General features: G+C 39.1%; 1 protein-coding gene across 1 annotated transcript in view; it reads left to right on the forward strand.

Moving 5' to 3' along the window:
• Positions 1-25,714, forward strand: part of CLVS1 (clavesin 1) — a 92,372-nt gene that overhangs the window by 14,500 nt on the left and 52,158 nt on the right. Inside the window, exon 2 of the mRNA XM_069004834.1 lies at positions 9,342-9,516. Within this exon, the coding sequence (XP_068860935.1) occupies positions 9,342-9,516 (175 nt within the window). The remainder of the gene's footprint in view (positions 1-9,341; positions 9,517-25,714) is intronic.

Genomic DNA, 25,714 nt, shown 5'->3' on the forward strand with positions numbered 1-25,714 from the left:
TTGAGCTTCTTGGCACTGTATATCCTTTTCAGCATAACTGTGCAAAGTGGTTTCTTTGTGGCTAGCAGCATCATGATTCTATACACTTTTATCAGTCTTTATTTCATAAATCTACACAGTTTCATTTCTTTGGTCCTTCTCTCCTGTTTGCTTGAATCATTATAACAAGTTTTCAACATTGTTTCTGCAGAGACATACAGTTAATTTTTTCTTGACTGCTGTCTTATGAATCTTCATTGCATCTGTTTTGAGTTCCCCAGTGATTATTTCTACATCAATAATATCAAGTTCCTCCATCTTGTCAGCTGTATCAAAGTTGCTTATTGTTCCAGTGGGAAACCTCTATGATATATAATACTTGACACATTTTTAAATTTATTTGTAAGAAATCATTAGAATATTTTCATGTCTGTCTTTTATGTGGCCTGAAAGGCTCCAACTAAAACAAATTATAAACCTTTTTGTGATTGACATCAGTTTTGTACGTGTTTCTAATATCTGCTACTTTCACTGCCCAGATTTAGGCACAGGCATAAGCCAAGTGCATGCTGTTTGCCTGATTTAGCAGCCAGTTTAGGTATTTGCTAGGATATATCTTGCTGACTTCGGCGAGGGAAGACATGCAGACTATCAGTGCGATTGATAAAGCAAGCTTCGTTTATTGATAATACAGAGGCACTTACATAGTGTAAGTATACATGCTTGTCAGTTCTTGATTGGTTTAAACTTATGAAAGCGCATTCTTGTTTCTACATAATTGGGTTAGATAAAAGACTACATTTGGCAAGCTTCTACTATTTATGTTTTAACTTGAGAAATCAAAGTTCTTTCTCCCTTCTCATGGTCAGTACCTCTTATCAGCACAGCACTGTACCTCCTTAAAACTCGCTTTTGGTTCTCAGGCTTGTTTCTCACGCAGGCATTTTCTCATGCAGGCCTTTGCTTGTACAGCTCTTTTATTGATCTGTACCCTACAGCTCTATCAATGATCCATGTCCCTGATCCTCTAACTATTCTTCAACAGATATACTTGCATTTCTACTTTTTGCCACTTCCTCTCATGTCTTGGTAACCTTTTACCCAATATCTCTTAAGAGATACATTTTTCAAGGCTTTCTGGACTGAGTAACCAGGTGCTGTTTGAATGTCCACAAACGATAATATGACTTTTGTCATTCTGAACCCAGCACTCTCAAAAAACATGCATTGGTGAACAGTTATTTGATTTTAACTTTACTGTTTGATCTAGTCATCACTGAAGTCTGCTGTAAGAATGACTGTTTGTAAGAAAAGGGACAATTAGATAATTTTCTTGGAATCCTTTAACGTAAAATATGTAAATATGCCATTTGGTTAGCTAATAAAAGATCTTCCAGGGAACTTTTTAGTAAAGTTTTTTAAGATATACAGATGAAGGGGTCCTGATACTTTAGACAGAGAGTAGAATTTGCAAGCGGCAGAATTATGTGGCATCATAATGCCCAGTAGTAATAGTCTTTTGGTAGACACAGCTGAGGTAAATGGTGGTGTGACAAAAAATAAATGGAAAGTCATATAGGTTAGTGAGGACTAACAAAAATTGTGGAAAACTCTAGAATGACCTAGAAAAGCAGCATTATTGTGCAAGGAAGCCCAAGAAAATGTTGGATTTTAATATGTGGCCACATCTGATATGCAGATCCTTCATCCTTTCTTAACTCTGAAGTTTCATCTGGATTTTCAATTACTTTTAACCTTTTAAGAAAAGCATCGTGTTGTTATGGACAGTACAATTAGGAAGTGTACTTATTGTGCAGTGACGGTCAGAAAAGTTAATTGTTAGGCTGCATTAAGAATGAGATGGAGAATAAATAGGAAAAGATAATGAACTATTTTATGCATGCTGATATTCCAAACTCACTTTGAATACGAAATTCACTTTACACTGTATTATTTCAAAAAGAAGGGGATGTAAAAATATATAACTATCTAGCAAAAAAAAAAAAAAGAGAGAATGAAAATAATTCATTAGTGTTATGAATAAGAGAGGTAATTGCATCAGGAGAGAAAAAACGTTCAGGGCTATTTCAGATGGGAAGATGTTGAAGATGCAGAGGAGATACAACTAGAGGGGACATAGTAGACTAACATAGAGGAAACATGACATCAGAGAAACTGAATCAGTGATGCCATTTGTACCTTCCAATAACAAAGCAAAGGAGATGTATAATTGCTTTCAGTGATTAAACAGTAGCTTCATAATGTTCAAAAGAAAATCCTTTCCCTTTCTGTAATGAAAACTTAACTTGTGAAATGCAATGATGCAAGAAATTGAGCAAATAGCTTAATGTGATGCAAGGATGGATTGTAGTGCCAAGAAGGAATAAGAAAAAGTTTTGCAATCGCACAGAGTAAAATAAGCAATAGAGGTCATCAATCCTAATGCTTCTAGCCATAGCCATTCATGCACCAGCTATTTGTTTTGTTCATTATTACTACAGCTCTGCTTTGAGGAAACCATCACAACACTGGTGAGATCACAATAGGAGATTAAAAACTACCTCCTAAACAGGATCCTGATCTGTGTGTTATCATCTCCTAAATTCCTAACAGTGGAGGCCACTAACCTGAAACCACCACAGACTCCCTGGCTCTGCTCATGCTGGAATGAATTCTTTGCTTGTCTTCCCCATGCTCCTCACAGGGGACATTGCTTTTGGGAATAGCCAGGCAAATTATAGCAGTGGCTCTGTCAAACTGATTTATTGATTGCAGTTAGGTGGTGTAGTATAGGGCATTTGATAATTTCCACAATATCATAACACACTGCCTGTGATTGTCACTTATTCCTTCTCAACAGAGAAATTTGCACAGTGTTCAAGCATGACATTGGGATCAAATTTCTGGAGAGCTCTGGGAGGGATTTTTTTCAGCTCTCAGGGGTGTAACAATTCTGTGCTTGATCTTGGATTGATCCCCTGCTAGATGGTGTGACACTTCTGTGGGCTGAGGCAAAGGGAAGAACAGATGCCGCCTTGTCCCTGGTGGAAGCTGGTTCTATCATGTGTGTGAAGAGCCCACCACCAGAACTTTCCCTCCTGAAGCACAGGGGCTCTGAAGGTCCCTGTTTGTCAGCCAAACTACTTGTAAAAAAGGGTCCTTGCTCAGTCACGTTAACATCAGGGACAAAGTATTCATTTGGTGAGGGTGCCCACAATATGAATGAGTGCATGTAGGAGGAGATTCGTAACACAGACCTGAATGCGGAGTGTGTAATTCGTGGGCTGTTGGTTGCTATGGAGTCCAACTGAAGTGGAAAGTGACAGCAAAATACCTCATAATACTTTTATGTACAAGAACCTCTAGCAGACACACAACAAAGGAAAATTTTTATCTTTTTAAGGAAGTCATTGAGAGGCAATTTTTGCATGATTAAAAAAAAGATGCAATTTTTTTCTCAGGCTTATACATTTCCTCTTCACTGGCTGTGGCAGAGGCTTCCAGCTCATTCAAAGCAGGAATTCAAAGCCATCCAGATATCTGTGTGTGTATGGCCTTCGTTCAGTTATAAATTAAGCCATGCATTTCTAACATTAGAAATGTTAAGTACAGTTCAGGTCTCAGCTCAGTCTATGCTATTCTTTGTATCCAATGCATTGCTGGATGAGGAACTTCTGAAGAAAAAATCAGTACACTCATCTATCCAGTCTGTTGTCCTGGATGTAAAGTTACTTGTGAATTTTATTCATAGAATGACACAGATGCTGTGGGAAAAATCTTGCTATCTTTTCTTTACAAAACAGGGGAGATGCTTGTTTGAAGCTGACATACTGGAACAACCAAAGATAGTTACACTGGATGCGACAGAAGAATTAATTTGGAGCTCTGACATTAACTTAATGCAACCCATGTTTTACTCAGTAGGAGTTTCCTGTGCATGTATTCTCTTTTGACAGAGAAATAAAAAAAAAAAAATGGGAATTTAGCTTGGGCATTACAAAGAAGGGTTTGGTACCCTACAAAGTAAGAAAAATACCCTCATATTGTTGTGTAATAATTTTTCCGGTTTGCATGTCAGTGAATTATTCATATTTCTTGCAGATAACAAGTTTATATGACTTTGAATTGTTCTATGAAGAATTACCTACAGCAGGTTGAAATATTCTTTGTGAGCATTTGTTGCTAATGGAACCCATTTCCTCTATGAATCACAGGCAAGCCTTGCTAATTTCTGCACATATATGTGCTATTCAGACCTCAGACAGAGGAGACAAACAAGCCTTTTTCAGTGCATGACTCAGCTGTGAGCTCTTCTGGCTGTTCACCCTCTCTAGAGCAGGATTAGTCAAGTGAGTCACCATGTTCATCTATGATTCTTCATTTTGACCTTAGTCTTCCTGGCTATTCTTTAGCGATGGTTCATGGCTGCATGGTGCATGGTTCATATGAGAGACCTTTCCTCACCAAAAGTGATAATCTGTGAAGATCAGGTCTTGCAGCAGTTAGAGTGATTGCCATTTCCCTCTGATGCCAGAGAGGCAGGGTAGTTACTCATGATCATGAGTTTGAATCAAGACATGAATCCTCAAGGACTGTGTGTTAATAATTTCTGGTACTGATTTCAGCAGGGGTGAGGTTTAATTTTCTAAAATAAATACGCACATTAAAACACCACAAAGGTTTTCCAAGAACACATTAATGGAAGCTGGGGCTTTCTTATCAATAGTTCATGAGCAGAAAGGAGAATTTAATCTGATTAATAAATGACTTAATATGATTTATGTTCACCTTTTCAAAACCTAATGTTGACTGGATTCCAGGGGCTTTGTTTTATTCATATTTTATGAATAACATACTTTGGCTGTGTTTGGGAACAATTAAAAATGTGCCTTCCTGGGTCTTCCCTTGTCCACCTGCATGGATCTGCTGTGTTGCTCATGTCTCCTCTTCTAAGCCTTTCATAAAATCATAGAATCATTTAGGCTGGAAAAGTCCTTTAAGATCATGGAGTCCAGCTGTTAACCCAGCTCTGCCAAGTCCACCACTAAACCATGTCCCTGAGTGCTGCATACATACGTCTTTGCACGTCTCCAGGGCAACCCTTCCAGTGAAAAAGCTTTTCCTAATATCCAATCTAAACCTCTCCTGGAACAAATTAAGGTTATTTCCTCTTGTCCTGTCACTTGTTATATGTGAGAAGAGACTGACCCTCACCATGACACCTTCTTTCAGGTAGTTGTAGAGAGTGATAAGGTCTCTCCTGAGCCTTCTTTTCTCCAGACTAAACACCTTCAGCTCCCTCAGCCACTCCTCACAAGACTTCTGGTCCAGACTCTTCACCAGCTTCACTACCCTTCTACTGACCTGCTCTACACCTCAGTGTCCTTCTTGCAGTGAGGGGCCCAAAACTAAACACAGACTTCAAGATGCAACCAGCTTCTTGAACTTGGATTAGCTCAAATAATTTGGGGCATCCTGCAACTGGGTTTCTGGTCCTTCTTTCTGCTTCCTCTTCTGTGTTTCACTCCCGGTAGGAATCCTCCTTGCAGGGCAGTGCCAGCTCTCCCCACTTAGAAGCTAAATATGGATTTTTGCTCTCTGTTGGTGATTTTTTGTGTACAGAAGGAACAAGGCAAGATGTGGTCTCTTACTTGATTTGTATCTGTGCCATGTTTTCAGCTTGCTAAATGCTATAGAGCTTTGGCCACCTTTTTAGTATTAGAGGGGAGAGGTTCTTACTGCATGCTAACTTAGGGATGTCTGCAACTGCCAAGACAATGGCACTGGTCCAAACTTTTTTAGCCTGCTGTCTTGTGGGACAGTCAGGATTTATAGTGACAGTTTGTTTTTGCTTACTACCAGACAACTGTAATGGTTTCAGCTGCCAGTACTTCTGCACATTCATATTTTAACTATCTGAATAATCCAATTAATTTCCCTAGCATGCCTAAAACACAGTCTGTGCTTATCTATTCAGAAAGAGAATGTCAAAAGCCTTTACTGATGCTGTCTTCTCCAAAATGTATTGCTTTCTTTCAGTATGTCTTATCTGACCCCTTATTTTCCAACAGTCCCTCAGCTTTGTTATCCACAGATCTCTTCAAAATGACTGGTGGCAGATACATGCAAGTAGATCATTTAATTTCCTTCCAATGTCTTTATCCCCTTTAATTGTTCCCATTGCACTCTGGTACTCCACTGAGCCTTCTGGTTCTCTCACAGACTGCTTACACCTCTTATAATTAAGTAATTTCTTCTTATTTATTTTCATGTTATGCCTTTGGCTAATCTCCCCACCAAATCCCTCAGCTAAACCATATTCATTTTTTTGTGTTACATTATTGTTCCTTACCACTAGCTTATGTTGAGCTAACTTCCTATTTTCCAAAGGGTATTTGAAGAGCCTCTTTTGTGGTACCTTTCCATTCAGCCAAGGCAGATAGGCACTCTCTCTCCCTCCTCCTTTTTGTCTTTCTGGGGCTTGTGCAAATCTTTTGTAACTCATTAGTGGCTCACTTTAGTAGGCTCCATACTGAATCCTTACAGAACCTTACACTTTTCCCTTTGTGTAATTGTAATTTATTTTGCTTTTTTTTCTGTGTGAGAGGGTTAAACTGGTGAGGAGGGGGGTTGGAGGAGGGGAAGGGAACATGAAGGAACAAAAGAGATGGACTAATAAAAAGTGGTTCTGTGTTCATGCATAGAAAATTATTTGGATGCAAATCAGTCACAGAGCTGAATGATTTGTCTCAAAGCCCCAAGACTAGGGAGCAGAGGGCTTCAGCCTCAATTGGCACTCTGTCTGATTTCTATCCAGACTCTGCAGGAACAGTGTGCCTGCAAACAACCCACCTGGAGCACTTGTGTGCTGCTTTCATGTCTCCCTGTACTCACAGAAAAACATCTTTGTGTTCACTCTATTTCCTACACCGTGTCTTCAAATTGCAAATACATAGAGAGGGGAGGGATGTAGGCGGGGACAGCTAGATTAGTTGCAAACTAAGAAAATTGAGTACCATATCTCCCAGGTAAATAATTTCTACTGAAAGGGGAACTTTTACAGGGAAGTACAGGTGAGTTATTGCTTGATAAATTGGCAATTTATGTAGACACTCAAACAAATACCAGAATTCCTCAGCACAGAGTCCAAGGGGAAGATTTTGCACTGAAATATTTCCATTGTCATTTAGCATTTGAGTGGATTACAGAAGATGCCTTGTATCTACCATTTCCAGATTCCACTGGGATCATTATACAGACTTTCAAATCATCATTGGTAGCAGGATCACAAATATAAGTTTGAATGTACTCTTAAGAAAACTTATTCCCACAAATGAAGGATGAAGCCTTTTTTTTGTCCCAATGTGGCCATGTTTTCACACCTTTGGTAGTAAAAACCATTCAGTTCATTCTGAAGTTTGCAGCTGTGGGATTGAGGTAATGATTATTCCATCTTCCCCAGTGTAGCCAGTCAAGGATATCATTCTGAATTGATGCCAACAAGAGTGCAGAGAAGGCTGGCATGTATGTGAGGACGCTTTTGGAGCCACCGTACACATCTGGGAGCTTCCATGGGGTAGTTCTTGTGGAAGGCTGACCACCCTGAAGGAGGATGCTGGGGTAGTGTAGGATATATTAAGTAGATACGGTCTAGGGGCATATTTGTTTTTTTCACTGTTGAAAGTGTAGTCATCTGGGGCTGCTGCTTGAAAGTCATCATCCATTTCAGCTAAGCAGTAGGTAGTATATCACAGTTTTCCAAAATGAATTTAGACTAGAAGTACATGCCAATTGCCAATCCAATCAGTATACCTTCACCTGATGTTGCTAAGGAAATACTCCCTCTTTTTAGCTGTTTAGCACAGCTTCCCCATAGGATTTGAAAAGGTCAAGGTTGCCCTGTGACTGTAAATGAGGGAGAGGTGACTTTGTATGCAGCAAGAACAATATTAGATATCTTTAAGCTCAATTTTTTGGCCCAGCAATTTTACTTCAGAGAAGATTCTAACTTTTGCAGAAAGGCAGAGTGCAGAAGCAGCTTTTTCCAGGGATCAGGTCTTTAGAGAAGGAATGTACATTTCCACTCAATACCTTCTGAGAGAAAAGAGAAAGAATGAGAGAACACTTCACTATTTACTTTTAAAAGAAATTTAAAATGTGTTGATGCCATTCAGGGGTAGAGGACGATGGTAGAGAAATTTGTTTTGACTGCACATACATTTTTTCTCTCAGGCAGAACTTGAAACAATGCTCTCAAAGGTTTGGGAGGACTTGTTTTAAATTAATGGAAACAGCAGAAAATAACTAAATAAAAATCTCCATGGGAGAACATGGTATGAACCTTCCCTGTAAAAGACCTCAGGCCTCATGAAAACTTGAGAATTATGCTGAGGTAAAGCAGATTGCACTAGCAGTATGTTACAATTTCATTCTACACAAGGTTATGCTGCACTTTCTGAAGCTTTCCTTGCTTGTCGCTCTCTAAAAGAATCTATTGTTTGTAAATCATCTTAATGGGAAGGACAGATGAGGAGAGCACTTGATTCAGCTTACTCAGGTATAAATATGGACTAAGCCATTAAAGTGTCCAACTCTTGCTTTTGTGAAATAGAAGTAGTGAGAAAATGGAAGCAGGGAGCGGCCCAGGCTTCCCAGTGCAGACTTTCACATTAAGGAAGTATTTCAATATTTTCTTCTCTGTTACTTGCTATATGCTTCATGACCTCCAAGATTTTTAATTATTCTCCCAGAGTTGAGGGAAGCCTTCCAGACAGCCTATTGTAGCTGATAATTAATGAAGAGTTCTCATTTTGAGTGGATGCAGCCATTTTTCGTGTTGCATTTGGTTTGCAAAACTAAGGCAACTGTCAAATTTTATTGTGTAAAGCCTTGGATCATTCCCTACACTCAAGCAGGAAGGCACACAACCTAGTTGTAATGATATATTTTATATTAATATTGCACTGATTTATTTCATTTTCTGAAAAGAAGGGAAACAAACAGTGAGCTGGTAAAGTATATCTAAATGAGAAAGGATTTAAACTGATAGCTAGAATTTGTTTCATTTCATCACAGACAAATAGTTTCCCAAGTACCTTAGCTAAAATCTATAGTAAGGACTTCTAGCAGAGTTGAGATCTCATTCAGTGTTTATTTTATCTGTCAGTGAGCAGGATTTATCACACCAAGCAGTTTCAGAGCAGGAGCTCTATAAAGACACCTCTGAAACAACTCTTTTTCAGGATAAGTCTACCAGAATAAATCCCTGTCCCTTGCTCATGCCCCACCCACAGCAAAACTGAGTATCTTGAGGTTTGAAGATAACTGCAATAATTGATTTTTTTTTTCTTCTTTTGCTTTAGGAACTCCTTCATAGATATCCTTCGGGCTATTCTACTTTCCTTGGAAGTGCTCATTGAAGATCAGGAGCTTCAGATAAATGGCTTCATTCTAATTATAGACTGGAGCAACTTCTCCTTCAAGCAAGCCTCCAAGCTTACACCATCTATCCTCAAACTGGCCATTGAAGGGTTACAGGTAGGTCGAGGGTAACACACGTACCTGCAACTTTTATTGCTGCAGACAGTGATTTTTGCTTCATCAGGCACTGGGCAAAGTGAAGGGATGAGAATATAATCCAGAATGCTTTGCTGTCCCATCCACTTGCAGCATAGATTGATTTTCAGACATCTCATTTTGTCTGTCTTTCACTTTTATTTCAGCTGTAAATCAATGTAGCCAGTATGTGCATTACTTACCACAGCATTAAGAAGGGTTAGACATTTGAGGCTTAATCCATCAGAGAATTCGGGGGGATTAAAATCCAGCAGTGTCTGCCTTCTGGAGTGTGAAGTCCACATGCAAGCACATGTGAATGTAGAGGGAGGGTAAGAGGAGATGAGAGCAACTCCCTCAGCAGATGGAAGTGTGCTGTTGTGTTCATGGGGATGCATTTGTGTTGGATGGAAATGAGGAAGAGGGAGGACAGGCTCCCTGTTGTGCCCTCATTCTGACTGCCTTCATTTGTCACGCAGGATCCTGGTACATTATGGTTCAGACTGTTTAGGGGCTGCACATCCACTTGGTGCTTGCAGATAAATGGGAGCAAGCTAAAATCACTTGCTGTTACAGGGTTAGGTAGAAAGCCAAGACAAGACAGCTGGGGACTGAGGGGCCAACCTGAGGATGGGGCAACCTGAGGATGAGGATAAACTGTGGTGCTCAGAGAGGACTTCAGCCCCTTCCACTAAAGTCCAAGCCCATCTCTGGTGTTAGACCTAAGATGGACTTTTAGGTTGGAAGTAATTTTACATAACCTTACTATTTGAGGACATTTAATAGAATCCAAGGACTATTTAGATTGGAAGGAGTGCTGGAGATCACTTTGTCTGACTCCCTGCTCAAAACAGGGGTGACTTCAGCCTTATACCAGCTTGCTTAAGGACCATGTTTCATGTAGCTACATATTTAAAAGGAGAGATAAGTAATTGTTTTTTTCTTGCTTAGTACTTACAAGATATCCTGCTTTTATAAACACCTCAATAATAATTCTCTCTGGTGTGTGCACGTTTATTTTAACTTTAACTTGCATACCAGAAGGAACAATTTGTTCAACTAATTTTTTGACCAGCAAATTATCTACAAGTAGACCGTGATTGTGTCTACTTTGTTTTATCATTCAAAAATGAGGTAGAAAAATCTGCCAGCAGTTTTAAGCCTGTGTTCCCCTTTGTGAGGACTTTTCATCTATTCTAACAAATGAGGAAGTCAAGCTGTGCAATTAGTCCTTAGGAGAATACCTTATCTTCTCCTGCGGATACTATCACTTCATACCAAGTAACATTCTGTGGTTCAAAAAACCTTCTAGTCAGAAGTAAGATAAAGCCAAGTGACACTCATAAGTAAATCAAACTCTAGCAAGGTGTCCTTGTGCCTGTACAAATTTTGCTTTTCCATCTCTTCAGTAAGAGGCCAGTCCAGCCTTCATCCCATCTGATATCTGGCCATGCCACTTTATTTGCAGTTTATTTGCAGTTTATTTGCAGTTGTTGGCAACAGTATGTTTCTGGAAGTACTGAAGTCTGGGAGTACCAAAGTTGATCTTATGATTCTGTCATTAGCCTGACGTCCTGTGCTGGGCGATTTAAGGAGCCTGCCTTTCTTGTGTATGTGTGTCCATTTCATTTCTTATTTAAAGTCAAGTTACTGTTGTTTTTTTCCAGGATTAGTAGAAATTTGACTCTCTCTGAAAGCATAAATTAGGATAACATGTCCTAAACTTAACTAGCCACTGGCTTTGTGAGTAGTAGGAGTAGTAGGAGTTGTGAATGCTGCACTCCTTTTTACCAGTTTTAGAAGCAAGCCATTCATGCTTATAAAGCACATATTTAGCAAACAATGATGGTGAGAGCTTTTTAGTTTGATTTTTTGGCTCTCACCATTGCTGTTGAAGTATTTTCATCGAGACTTTGTTCTGTTATTATTTTAAAAGAAATAGTGCCATCCTAAGGTAAAATTTACGTAAAATGCTGTTGAAATGCAGATGAGACCTACATACTTCAGAAAAAGAGTCACTGCATTGGAGGTCACTGAAAGAAAAAAGTCAGGTCCTGCTCCCATGAGATGATGATGTCTGAAAAAAAGAGCAGATTGTTTCAGTTCCTTGTTTTTTCTCATAGCTAAAGCACTGTGCATGTACAAATCCTCAGACAGACAGATTACATGGCTATCTAAGTCCTCCTTTCTATGAAGAGATTTTGGGTTATATTAAGTCCTGTGTAAGTCTAGTTAAGTGGATGGAAGGAAAATAATTCTCTCGTACAATTTCTCCTGGAGCTGAACCCATATGTTCATATGTTGCTGTCTGTGCCAGGAACTTTTAGCCTTTCACTATGTAATGGCAATTTTAATGCCATAGCCAAAGAATTTTCCTGTAGTTTTTTAAACTCACATCTAATTCAGTGTGTCAGACCATCCCATTTTGACATATAGAGTTACTTAAAAAACACAAACAGTATTTAATAATTAATGCCTTTGGGGTTTTTTCTTACTTTCAAATTGCTTTCAGCCAATTTATCTATTGGCAGTTCAGTGGTTTTGCATTTGTCTTCAATTTATTTTTCCTCAAATCATTGCTACAATGCATTATCACTAAAGTGCAGACAACAAGCATTACACAGGCGTATATGTTAATTCATCTTGAGTTGTAAAACAATCACTAGCCAAATCTGGTGGACTTGATGGCAGAAATTATTATATTGCTATTATATAAGCTGTTCAGTTCCAAATCCTGTAAAATCTGTAAATATTTAGAAAGATGAAGTCGGAGTTATATCATCACATTGCTGAATGCACATTTTGCTCAATACTACTCCTTGCTCTGTATGGATTTCTCTACATATTGCATCACACAAGACAGTTCATTATATCTCAGTTATTTAATGGCCTAAAAATTGCCTTATGCCTCCACTTCAAACAGCAGTAGTTCAGATGCTAAACAAGTATTTGTACAGTATGGCAATTCTCATCATGTCACAGCAGTGTGGGGACAAATGTCTTTGTAGTGCCTAAATCATCTCTGATTAACAAGCTCTGCTGTTTTAGCACAAGGCAATTGTCACTGTATGCTTTGAGCTCATGCCATACTCCTTCCTAGACCTTACAGATCTCTTAAATTTTAACACATTAAGCACAAGATTGTCATGTGGATGGAAAGGTGGGGAAAGAGATGTGTATAAAATAAATCTATTTTGCCAATAACTTTTTGAGCTTTCACTTCTCATCTTCATTCTTTTAATGTGAACAGCTTTTTCCCTTCACTGCATGTATTTTCTCTGTTTTCTTCATCTGTGAAGTTACAGTTCTCTGTATGTCATGTTGAGCTTATAATTAGCCTATGATGGTAGACAAAATTCAATTGTGGCTTAAGTTAACCAGAGACTGATCTTTTGGCACTTTGCATAACAGATTATAAGCATCAGAGTTCAATAGCAAAGGTCAGAAACCTGTGTTACAATAGTGATGCAGGTGAAGTGTGTACGAAATAGTCCCTTCTTAGTACACAGGGTGTTTGCTACTGACCTCTAATAATCCTGGAAACCAAGGCTGAAGTGTTACAGTGAACACACCCTTCATGTTCAGTGAAGCCCAGACATTTTTTTTTTATTTAAGGCTGGTTGGTTTCTGCTCTGAGGATGTAGTTGGTTTGCCTCCAGAGAGGACTTTTGATTTTATGGTGCTGCTAGCAATGAGTATAAAGAAACACTCTTTGCTCCTGCCTTATCCAGCACCAGAGCTGTGTACTGCAGTTTGTGTACGCACATGCACGTAGCAATTTAGAAATTCCCCCAGCTGGTACTCTGAATTGAAATGCAATAACTTCTCAATAGCATCCAGAAATCTGCCAAAACCTTCAAAACAGCAGAAGGTCTGACCTCACCTGCCACATTTCTTTGGTGAAAGCCAAGTCAGAAGGCCATGGTCTACCAAGACCCAGCTGAATGACTTATGGCACAAATCACCAAACTGGATTCCAAACTGACCTGAAGATCAGGTTTGCACTCCAGAGTACCTAGTACTGCCTTACCTAACAGGTAACTTGCCCCAAGCCTGTCTCAAGGTACTGAAGCAAGAAATAGGGTGAATGGTTATTTCCTGGCTGTATTTTTTCTTTCTCTGATAGTTCTGTCACACCCAGGTGTTCTCAAATGTGATTACAGTGACTCCTAAGAAATAAACCATATTCCTACTTTGTGACAATGATGAATCACTGCAGGAGTGATCTTAGGGTTCAACAGGGCTTTGATTCAAATTTCACAATCCTTGCAGTGAATAGCAGTGGGAACAACTGAGATCTGCAAACAGGAATTTGTCTCCAGATTTTCATTGGCAATAACTTGGCAGAAGATTTGACCAATAAAGTACATTAGGATATCCATTACATTTCTTTAGTTCTTTTAAGCTACCTTAGTTTATCATAAACCAGACAAAATTTGAAGCTGGTATTTCTGTGAGGAGAAGAAAATGAAAGGAAATCAATGATGCTTGACTTAAGAACACTTTGATCAGATACAAGCACAGATAAAATTCTTTGAAAAAAAATCTTCAAATAAGGGAAAATCGTATAAGCTTCTTTTAGTAAATTGTCAAAGGTACATTTGTTAATACTACAGAGTAACATTAATGTTTGGATGAAATCAGAAAATCAAGCTAACAGGTTTGTTTAGATATTATTAGATATTATTAGTGGGAGATTATCCCACTTCAAAATCTAGAATGAGATGCCAGATTATGGAAAACTCAGCCTGTTTAGAATTATATGAAGCTTTTTGATCTCTAACATGAGCAATAGATTTAAAAGTCATTTCTTAAAAAATTCCTCCTACTGTAATTATGTAGGATCAAGAAACTTGATGTCAGTTAAATTATAGCAGCAAATTACTTGTCTCTTGACAGTATCTTATACAATCAATTTTTTTTTCATGTTGTATTTGAGAAGAAAGAGCTTTAACAGAAAATATTGACCAGCTCAAAATGTGGAGAAGAATGTAGATCTTGAAGGGAAAAAATGCAGTTCAATATTATGTCTAAGGTGTAATATTCTTGTATGTTTATTTTTCCAAATCTTAGTGGAAAAATATGAGTCTTTAGAGCTGATAAAAGTTTTCAAGTCAAACCCAATTTTTTTCTGGAACTTTGTTGTGTTTTCAGAATAGCATTTTTAGAGTGGAGTAGGTTTCCAAAATTATCTAGAAAAAAAAAGTCTGGAAGTATGCTTGTTTCATTAGTTTTCATCTGGGAATAAAAATACTTAATAATCTATTTCATTATGAGTGGTAAGAAGCATTTGATTTCTGTCTGAATTGTTAGTATTTCTTGATTTTTGAAATTTGAAATCAAGTGGAGGTAATGGAACAGTATTTCAGGTCAGCATGACCTGGGTTGATGGGCATAATTTAATATTTGTTATGGTCAGACTGGCCATCTGAACAGAACCCAGGCAGTCCTTGTGCATTTGGAGACTTCACCAAGCCCTCTGCTCTGAAAACTTGATGTTTCCTTCACCAGCCCAGATGCTGGAGCAAGGAACTGACTCTTCTTTCCTTGCTTAAACACATTTGTACTCTGAAACCAAAGGTAAGTGTGATTTCTTTGACTGAATAAGTACTTCCAGTGGAACTCTTTATTCTTTTGAAGGATGTAGGCTATAAGATGGCTTGCATAGTAAGTGTAAATAAAACTCTTCTTTCCACAGTTTCTGAACGTAATACTGCTGTTACTTGAAAATTTTAAGGGAATGAGAATTCCCATCGTAACAAGCTGAACACTCAGCCTTTCTGTAGAAATCTGTAGTGTAAGGTTAAGTCTGCCTATGCTGTAAATATCCTGTGATGCTATTATGTCTCACTGGTATTTATAACAGGTCGTATTAACAGAAAGACAGAGATCTCTGTCATTGCCTACTGAAGTCAGAACAGATAAAATCCTCAGTGACAGAAGCTAGACAAGGCAAACCATATATAGGCTCGTGTATCCACTGGCTTGGACAAGGACAAGCCAAAAAAAACCTTAGCACCTCATATAAAAAGCCCCTAAATGTAGATTTACCAGTTTATCTTGAGAGACTGACTGCAGATTCAAAAGTTGCTCGTTTGATTGTTTGGCTTTTCCTCAGTCTTTCATGCTGATAGAAGTGAGCAGAGAGCTGAGGCCAGTTACTGGGGCAGTGCAACTGTCTGAGGTTCTCAGCACATCTGCAGAGAAATGATGATCTGTGGCAGCTGAGAATGTGTCCCTCTTTCCTTTCCCCTGTTAGAAAGAAACCTACTTGAAGGCAGACCTTTTTGTCTTATTTATGTCCAGAATTTAAAGACTTGTAAAAAATTATGGAAATATTTACATTTTCGATTTTTGCAAGAGCCTTGTCATTATCGTCCCCAGGATAGGGAAATTGAGGAAAAGGCGATATTGTAGGCTGGGTCCTTGCAGATGGATAACTGTTCCTTTAGTAGGGTCTACCAGAGGACAAACAATTTCCTCAGAATATAAAAGCAGAATGCTCCTGTGCTGTAATCACAGTGTGTTGATATGTCCAAAAGGCATGTTGCAGCTTCCCAAACAAGAGTCCTTGTTAGTAGCTCTAGAAGATCTGCTAGTAACTCAAGCTTATGCTCATAGAGGCAATATGAGCTATATAAAAATGGGTTAACCTACGGAAGGGGACCTACAAATCCGGTCTGTGAAGGAAATAGAGACCTCCTCCCAGTAAGAATGATTGAACTGTTCCTAAAATGAGATGGCTTCAAGTTCTAATGAACTTCAGCAGCTGGAAAGTGGCTAAAGATCAGAATTTATTGGATGCTGTAAGATGCAATTGGATATTCTGTTTCTTAAGCATATGTAGCAAAAAACTTTCTTGATTTAAAGTCCACTTCATATTTACACAGGTATTTGAATGAAATAATTTGCAATATGTACACATAAAAAGCATACCAATTGTTTTTTATTAAAGGCTGCCTCAAAAGGTCCCAAATCTGTTTAGCTAGCTACCTTTTCCCCCAATATTAGAATGCGCTTCATGTTAGAGACCTGTGTTGGATGGCTGAAGTCACAGCTAATGAGGAGCATTTAGTATCCATTGAAAGAAGGTCAGTTTGAATCATTCCAGAAATGCTCCTGCTATCTGTCTCCAGCAGCTGTTGTGATATTTAGAGTGAGTACTCTCTGAGCTGCCAGTGAGGGAGCCTTTGAAATTATAGGAGATGAGAAGAGGGATTGACTCATTTTATATATAAAAAAAGAGGTAGATAAACAGACTTTGCTCTCTGCAAGAGAAGGCCTATGCTCATTGTGTGTCTATCATCTCTAGGGAGCTGACTGGAACAAGGAAAAAGCAAAGGATAGCAGGCTGTAGACTCACATTTTTCACTTGAAAACTGGAATTAACTGCTTGGCAGAATTGATCAGCCCTGCCATGTTTACCGGTTGGATGCTTCGGGGCTTTTGGCTATGAGTACAAGGACAAGCTGCATATGTTAAATGGAAGGTCTTTTTTTATGCCAGTTATTACATTTTAATAAAGATCTCACCAAGTTGCTGATAAGCATTAGAAAGGAGGAAAATACTCTTTCAGTCCCAGCAAGGAAACATGGAAGTTTGTTGCAGTAAGTCTGCCTAGAACACAAAGTAGCTGTTTCTTAGTGGTAGACAACAAAAAAATTAGCTAGAGCTAACACCAGTCATGCTCAAACCTTCCCACCAACATATGCATAAATAGATCATGTTGAACGTTTCTTCCTCTCATAAGATGTGAACTTGCTCTAATGTACTTGCATTAATCTACATTATCCCAGTTCTTCATAATTTCATAAAATTTCAGGAGTGATGAGTCTGTAATATCTATTTAACTTCTTTTACAACTCCAAAAGCTTTCTCCTTTTTCGCATGGGACATGAGTGAATGTTTCCTGAAGAGAGTGTTTACTACAGGTAATTTCTTGCTGTGAAAAATATACACAGTGATTATAATTACAAAGATATAAAAGGGATTGCATATACAGGACTAGACTAGAAAGAGAGAGAAATAGTGACAGTTCAGTGGGAGCTGTGTGACAACAGAGTTGGAACAGGTGCTCTTTTGTTTGAAATGTGGGGTAGCAATGGAGGTACATGTGGATAGGGAGATGGAGGGAGTTGAGGCAGGAGGAGTCATCACTCTGATATGACTGTACACTGAGATATGTGGCATGGATTATCCCCTGAGCACAGGTAGATAAGGACTTGGCTCCCTCTAGGAGAAGATTCATGCTGGAGCCTTCACTAACAGCTGCAGGACTGAAATTCATGTCCCCTGAGAGGACAGCTGTGGCAGTATCAGACCAGCTGTTCCTTTACACCTCTGGCTCACAGCCCTGTCTTTAGCACGTGCCTTCAAGGACGTGCTGCATCACTGGAACTGGCTGTGGGTCCCTGACTGCTGCTGTGGAAGACCCAGCAGCTCAGCTCGCACAGATGCAGGAGAGGGCTCTTGGCAGGACACTGTGTTCATTCTGCTCCTCTAAGCAAGGTAATTTCTGGTGTAAGTTTTTGACAAAAAGCTGCAGTCAGAAACATTTTAAAATTACGCAGAAAGGCAATGAGTTTTGGAAACATTTGCCTACTTGTTGTTTGACTTATGTGCAGAAAACTAGGACATTTCTACACACATAAGCCTCATCTATTATTATCTCCTCCTCAACAAAGGAATTCATAAATTCCTCAAATGTTGTATGGTCATACATATTTTTATGGCAAATATGTGTATGGTCAGCATGGTCAAAAGAGACTACAATGCTTTCAGTAAGTTTGAGGTGAAGTCCCAGCTGATTCAAATGGAACTTTTACCATTGTCTTGATGGAGGCTGTAATTCCACCCCTATTACACCATGGCAGAAAGTGATTTTCTACTTCAAGAGAGTTTTCTATGCTTGCAGAAAATGCCCTTCAATGTCTGAGCACTTTTTGGAAATTTTGTACGCTTATTAGAACATTTGCCTAGAGATCTTGAAGAACTCTGATTTGTTCTTAAATATTCTTATGTCTCTTCTTAACTGTGTAGAACTTTACACTTAAACAAGCATTCCTAAATATCAGGGGTTCCTTGATGCAAAAATGTCAACCTCAAACACCACAGTCTTCCAAGGAATGTTGGAAACACCGAGGGAAATATTCAGCCTACTTCCTTCTCCCCTCATCTCTACCCCTTGCCCTTCACTGAGCTTTGGTTTCAGCAAATGGGCAATTTCTGAGAAAAAAAGGGATTTCAGTGGAAATCCATCCAGTAGCTCTACTTCCCTGTAATTCAACACTTCCTATTATTAGTTCAGGATGTGTTTTTCACCCCTTCCTGGTAGACACATATTAGACCATTTGAATGTATGTTCTGATTTTCACTCTGAGCACACTCCCACTGTTTCAAACTGCTTGCAGTGGAACCAGTTTAAAGCAAGGCCAAAGGGTAATAAAAAATAATTTCCATTTCAGAGGCACCTTTCTGACCAACTCTAATCTATATGCAATAAAAATGCAGCTAAAAAAATACATAGCTAACACAAGTACAATTACAATGCAAATATTCTTCAAATAGCAGATACATTTAGAAGGTCATTAGATTGACAGTTTTTCAGAAGAAAGGCAGAAGTATGAATATATATGTGATGAGCAAAATACTTGATCGCTGTGTAAGAATTACAGAGGAAAACAGCAGAAATTCTGATGAACTGAAAATAGAATGCAAGCTTGCCTAGGTTTAAAGGGTAATATAAATTTTATTCTTCTATTTTCCAAGAGAATTTAGAAGCAGATTTTAATTAGTAAGTGTGCTCAGTAGCATATGTACCCAGTGGCTGGAAGAAAGGGTTTCCTGAGGCTTGGTGGGAATGTTATGTAAATGGACATCTACAGTAGTTACAAAGGGTCCCAGTCCAACTTCTGTGTGAAGTTTCATGAAGAGTCCCCCTGACAAGCCGAACTTTGTTTGGCATCACTTAGAAAAACAGAGAACCTGAAATGAATTCTGAGGAAACAACATCTCCTCAGTATAGCACAGACAACATTAAATTCCTTGTGATGGTCCTTGCCTTTATCATATAATTTATCGATCTCATTGCTAAGTGCAAGGAAAGCTGCAAGGAGACAGTCTTAAAGATATAAGATTCCTGAATCTGTAGTGTAACTGAAAATAATTTATTGGTACAGATAAAGCTTCTGACTTAATTAATCAATGTGAGTGGGCTTTCTGCTAACATTGGAGACAATATCTACCAATCATTCCCTCTGAAAAAAAGAAGATAAACATTTGCATTCAAAACCAAACAGGCAAATCTCAGTTTCTGTTGCTGGCCACTGTCTTTGCTGAAGCTGAGTCAATGGTCACTGCAGCATGGGGACTGCAGTCATTTGCTGCTGTGTGTGAAAGGGCTTCTTGGTCAACTTTCCACAAATAAATAAATAAATAAATAGTTTGGCCAGAAGAGCTGTGTCTTATTGAAAATGAGATCAACTCGATTTCCTTGCAAGATTCTAGCTTATGTTTATAGTGTATCACCCCACATATTCCTATCTGACACGGATATGTGGGTTCAAAGGGTTTTCTGGTCATCTAATAACAACTGCTGCTCATGGAAGAAGGACTGCAAATACTAGAGCAGTTCAACCCCAGCCGTCAAATCAGCTAGCCATTTTCTACTTTTTCCACTTTCCAACCTCCCAACTCTTTTTGTACCTTTGATACTGCCTTCTCCTTTAAATATTAAGAGAAAAATAAAGCTGTGAGGTAAACCAGGTGTGCAAGGTGTGCATTCTGTGTTGTTGAGCTCTTACAGCTAACAGTGTTAGGTATTCAAACACACAAAACATAATTAACTATTCAAGAAATTTCCCCCCTCCAATTTGTTATACATGCCTGAAAGAATGTTAATGGGGTCACATAGCTCTTTGAACCTCTGCTGACAGAACAATAAAGAGTTCCTGTGGTTTTCAAGAAACAGCACAGTATAATTTTGCTTGCTTTGCAAGGGCATTTCTTAATGATATCATTATACCCTCTAAACTCCTGGTCCACTCTCAGAAACTCACAACACTTCAAATGACAAGTTACCTTCTCTTCTCCCTGGGAGAATTGAATCTCAATTATAATTTATAATGTCTTACTTACTCAGTGAATATTCCTTCGCCTCTGAGAGGTGCCAGCTATGGTATTTTAATGAAGCACCCCCATTTTATAGCCTCTCTACTGTGAAACTGGAACAACAGCATTTAAAGAGCTAGACCTCTTATCCAGTTTGCTGAGGAGAAAGGAAAATAAATTCCATTTCAACTGTCTTAAAAGACAATGAAAATAACTTATATTTTCCTCTGTTCCAGTGATAAGTTATGCCTGAACAGTATTGCCTGAGAACATATAAATAACTTTACTGGTAAATTCCTACCATCTGTGATAAAATTAATTCAAATGTTTGAAGTATTTTACTTTGACTGCTTGCACTATTTTGAGCTTGTTTATTTTGCAAAGATATTCTAGGCAAATTAGCTCAGGAATGTTTGTTAAACTAACAAAATAAGGGAATGTTGCTATTAGCTTGAGTAAATTTATTTGGTATCTACCTCTAAGGATTGCCCAGCTTTTTGTGTGTATATAGGGAGGAAAAAAAAGGAAAAAAACAACCCTTTGTAGTAGTGCATTCCTTTTCTTTGAAGCTAATGCAGAAAGTACATCTGTAAGATGCCAGGTTTAGACAAAAAGTCAGGAAATAAGCTTGCAGCTTATAGGAGATTTTGCAAATTAGTCCTCTTTGATGATTTTTTGTTTTTTAATTGGAAATTTTACCTAGTACAAATTCTGTAATAGCATCAGAACATGATTTTCAGAAATTAGCTTTTAACAGCAGAGTGTTTCATTGGACACACACACTGGTGAAAATAAATACATGAATTAAAGGCACTTCCAAGATAGTAGCCAGGCTGCAGTTTCCCCTCAGAGCAGTATCTCAGATCTGGGTCTATTCAAATTGCCCTGGACTGGTCAGTAAGTATCCATGCCTCTGACATAAACAGGGGCAAATGATCAAGGATTTCAGTGCAGTGAATGCTCAATTATGTTACCAGCATAACTAACCTGATTGTGGTAACCACAGGCAAAAATCATTTTCTCCTTTGTTTTGTATATTGGGAGGAGGTGTCCAAGCCCAGAGAGCAGCTTCATGCCACCTCTCCCCAGACCCTGGAGGCTGTGTTTTTAAGGCAGGCCTCTTTGATCTGGGCTGGTTGGCACACTAAAAGAAGATGTGAAATAACTCTTGGCAGGAACATTTCACGAATGATGAAACATCTGTTGATTTCTGTGTAGATTACATTCTTTTGAGAAACCTGTCACCTCAGTAGGGACAGCTTTGGAAGATGTGACATAGGTGAAGACTTTCAACCCTTCTGATTTCTTTGCCATTCAGCTGTTGTTGCATGTGAAGCAGACCTTGCATCCTTTAAAGAATTCAAAATGCTGTTTGTACATGCTAAATGCAGCAAACCACCATTTAAAGCAAACTTGAAAATTATTTGTTTTTTTCTTTTTATCTACCTTCTCAGTCATGAGCTGACTTTCCCCCTGCATTTCTCCAATCATCAAAGCACATAAGAGCTGTACAAGCTGGAGTATTGTTACACTGGTATGACGGGAGATTTTGTGAAGCAGAATAGCTAATGCCATATCTTTTTTTGGTTGAGTTTTGGGGGCTTTTTTGGTTGGTTAGTTGGGTTTTTTTTTGTTCAGTGTCAGAATGATGTAAATGAGTTCCACAGCAACACATAGAACATTAGCTTCCTGTTGAGGAGTAGTTTATTAAATAACTGAAGATCTGATTCTGTTCAATATAGATAAAATGAACAAACAAACAGCCCCTATATTTTCCTGATCTCCCCCCAAAGAGGGAGAAAACACATCCTGGAATGCAATAAAAATGTCTGAGCCAATGCTATGTAAGCTAACAGTAAATCATTAGATATATACTGCCCACCCTCTCTAAGCTACAATTTTCATTTTTAAACAAATCTGTACTTGGAGGCATCAGTAATTATTTCCATTTATTTTCCGCTTCAGTGATATGTAAAGCTACAGTTTTGATATGGCTTGCCAAATGCCTCTGTTGATTTACATAAAAGGTTCACAGGAGGCAGAAATATTTGCCTGGGGGATAAAAATAAACATATTCAAGCAAACAAGATGCTAGTAAAAACGTAGTAAATTCTGAAATTCAGTGAAAAACTGACAGTATTTCTCCCTGTGCTTATCTAAGCATGACCACAGCAGAGTTTGGTGGATCAAAAGCATGGAGTGTTCAGTCATCCCCACTGATTTATCACCTGCTCCAAAGAGGCACTGTCGACTCTTTTGCAGAGGACAGAGTAAAGGCCTGGTGAGTGGCTGGTCCCACCCATCAAAGTGGATGGGGGCAGAGCTTCTGAGCTGAAGGTCTATTTTTCCTTTTGTAATGCTGCAGTGAGCACTGCTGATGGGAAGGGCAGGGAGGGAGAACCACAGAGCCTTTTTCTCCACTCTCTTGGGCAACCCCACACACAAACACTGGTGTCAGGGAAACCAGTGACTGTGACCATGGGATGCAAGGTGGACTGCAGCACTATTACTCCAGTGACCAAAAACCAGGAACAGCAAAAGACCCCTGAGTTCCCCAGCTGTGGTCTGGCAGAAAACCACACAGTCTTCCCCAGTGCTTTTCAACTTTGCAGGAGTTCTGCACAAACCACAGGAATCAAAGGGGAGAGAGTTTCATCCAGACCCCTCCTGCTACTGCTGCATTCTGGCTTGCTTTGAGTAGTGCATGGAAAGCTCACAGCAGGTCCTCTCCCCCAGGTGGGCAAGAGACTGTCAGTCAAGGCAGCTGCTTCACAGTACGCTTATGGTCTCCATCTGAAAACATCCAAAAACTCCACACTCCTCCTCTCTTTTATCTTCTTAGTGCCATGATTGCTTTTTTTAATAGATATTGAAGTGCAAACAAAAATTTTAAAACCCTTACTTTGCATTTTCGGTCTAGGTTTTGAGTCTTTGAGATGTTTGCAGTTAATGTCTTCAAGATTTTGTTGGCTGCCATGAACGCTGGAAACATTTTCTCCCCATTTGAATAAAAGCCAAGCTTTCATGCTGTATCACAGGAACTTAATGCACAGTCTTTAAGGGAATCTTTGGAAATCACAAAGTTCATTGCCAGTTCTGATTCTGTGTCTCCACAGAATATGTTCTGCATGCATCCTCCCTCCCTTGCAAGGCCCACTTGTGAGCTGGCTGCTGCTGCTGGCCTTGCAGAAAACACAACTGCATTGGATCTGATTGTGATGGCAATGGGATGGTGGTTAGGCTGGATGGAGGAGGGGAGATGGATGGAGAAGCATAACCTCTCTAAGCCAAATAACACAAAGCATCCATTGCCCTAAGAGAGGTTTTGTGATCAGCTCCAACACTTGTCTCATCACCAAATTCACATCAGTGTCTTTTCTCATTGGAAATGTTTATTTTCAGCTAAAGTAAATTTAAAGTAAAGTACAGAGACCTTCAATGCTTACTTTTGCACAGTGACAATGAGGGGTGTTTTTTTCTCTCAGAGTGAAAGATTAATATTTAAGAAATAATTTTCTTCCTCCTTATATTAGAGGAACAGGGTTTACCTTGAGCATGAAGCATTATGATGCCATTTGTTCACACTGGCACTGAAGAATCAGGCCAGAATAGCAAGCTTGATTTTAGTGCCACTTGCACACCTTCTGAATTCCCATGAAATGGGGATGATTGAACAGGGAAGATCCTCACATTATTGCTGATTTAGCTGGAAAAACAAGCCTCATCTTGTCCATTAAAAAATGGGCACAGTTTGATTTGGAGACCATGAATTCAGAACATTGTTCTAGTGATATTAGAGAGCCCTTACCCTTCCCGTTGAAAGATCAGTTCTGACCAGAAAAGAGTGATGTGTGCTATCAGCCACTACAGCACCTTGTGCAGGAGTTCAGTAGATCCTCCACCATGAGAGCTTTGCTACTGAAGGCTTTCAGGCTTCCTTGAAGTTGTGTGCTGTCCCTAGTTGGATTTCCTGGGCAGTTTGCAGTGACCGCTTGCTGAAAATTCAGTGACCTTTGCTGAACAATAGTCCAGACTAGGCTTCCATCTTGCTTTGTGCTAGCCTTTAAAGCTCTGCATGACTGGAAAACAAGATTTCCTACATGGTCACTTCTACTCAGTAGCTTTTCAAATGCACAGTGTACTTCTGCTGCCCTAAGCTCCGTCGTACCCTGGGATTTTTGGTCAAGTCTTTAACGCTGGCAGTAATGTGAAGCTAGGAGGAAAATTAACATATACAACCTGCAAGGAAGTACACATGCTCCTGTACCAGAACAAGGAGTTTTCAAATAGGAAAAGGTCCAAGTGAGGCACCTAGCCTAGGGTGTTGTTATCTGGGAAGTCCTTGTACCTCCTCACATAGCTATTTTATTGCAAAAAAAGTGTATTAATAAGGTGTTGATCCACAACTGTATCTTCACAGTACCTAAGTGTGCTATAAATGGAGGAGATCAAAGTGTCTTTTTCAAAGGTGAAAACAGGTTTAACAAAGTGGTTAATAACCTGTATTCTGATTGCAATGGTAGATCTCAATGGGAAGAAAAAAATGGTTCAGTGAGAACTCTGCATCCTCCATGAGAAAGGAAGAATGGATAAGCAAGCATCAGTGAAGTAACACCCCTGGTGTAAGTGGAAAGGAAAAAAAATGTTTTAATTTGAAAAGCAACTGCGTGCTATCAAGAGCTGGTAGTGAGTTTTTGTACTCTGCCTTGTATTCCACCCATCATGACTTTAAAGCCTCTGGGAAAACAAGAGATATTTTTGCTGACACAGCAGTCTGTCAGCAGGCAGCTGGGCTTCAGGGCACTCAGTCAGTGGCACAGCAATTATTTACAAAGAAGAACAAGTAACCTCTAATTCTTTGGGTCTTAGTTGCCTTTCACCTCCCCCACCTTCTTCACAAACACAGGGCTAAAGAGAGGAAAATAAACCCAAAAATGCTCTCTTTGTTGTCAGAGGCAAGAGGTGGGGGGAAGGAAAAAATTACATGTGCATTTTCTCTCGTTTTATTTTCCAAACTGTATAAAAAGGAAGTTCCAGATCTAATTGTAGAGTAAAAGTAAGGAAATACGGG

The sequence above is a fragment of the Aphelocoma coerulescens genome, chromosome 2, assembly GCF_041296385.1.
Source record: "Aphelocoma coerulescens isolate FSJ_1873_10779 chromosome 2, UR_Acoe_1.0, whole genome shotgun sequence".
NCBI lineage: Eukaryota > Metazoa > Chordata > Aves > Passeriformes > Corvidae > Aphelocoma > Aphelocoma coerulescens.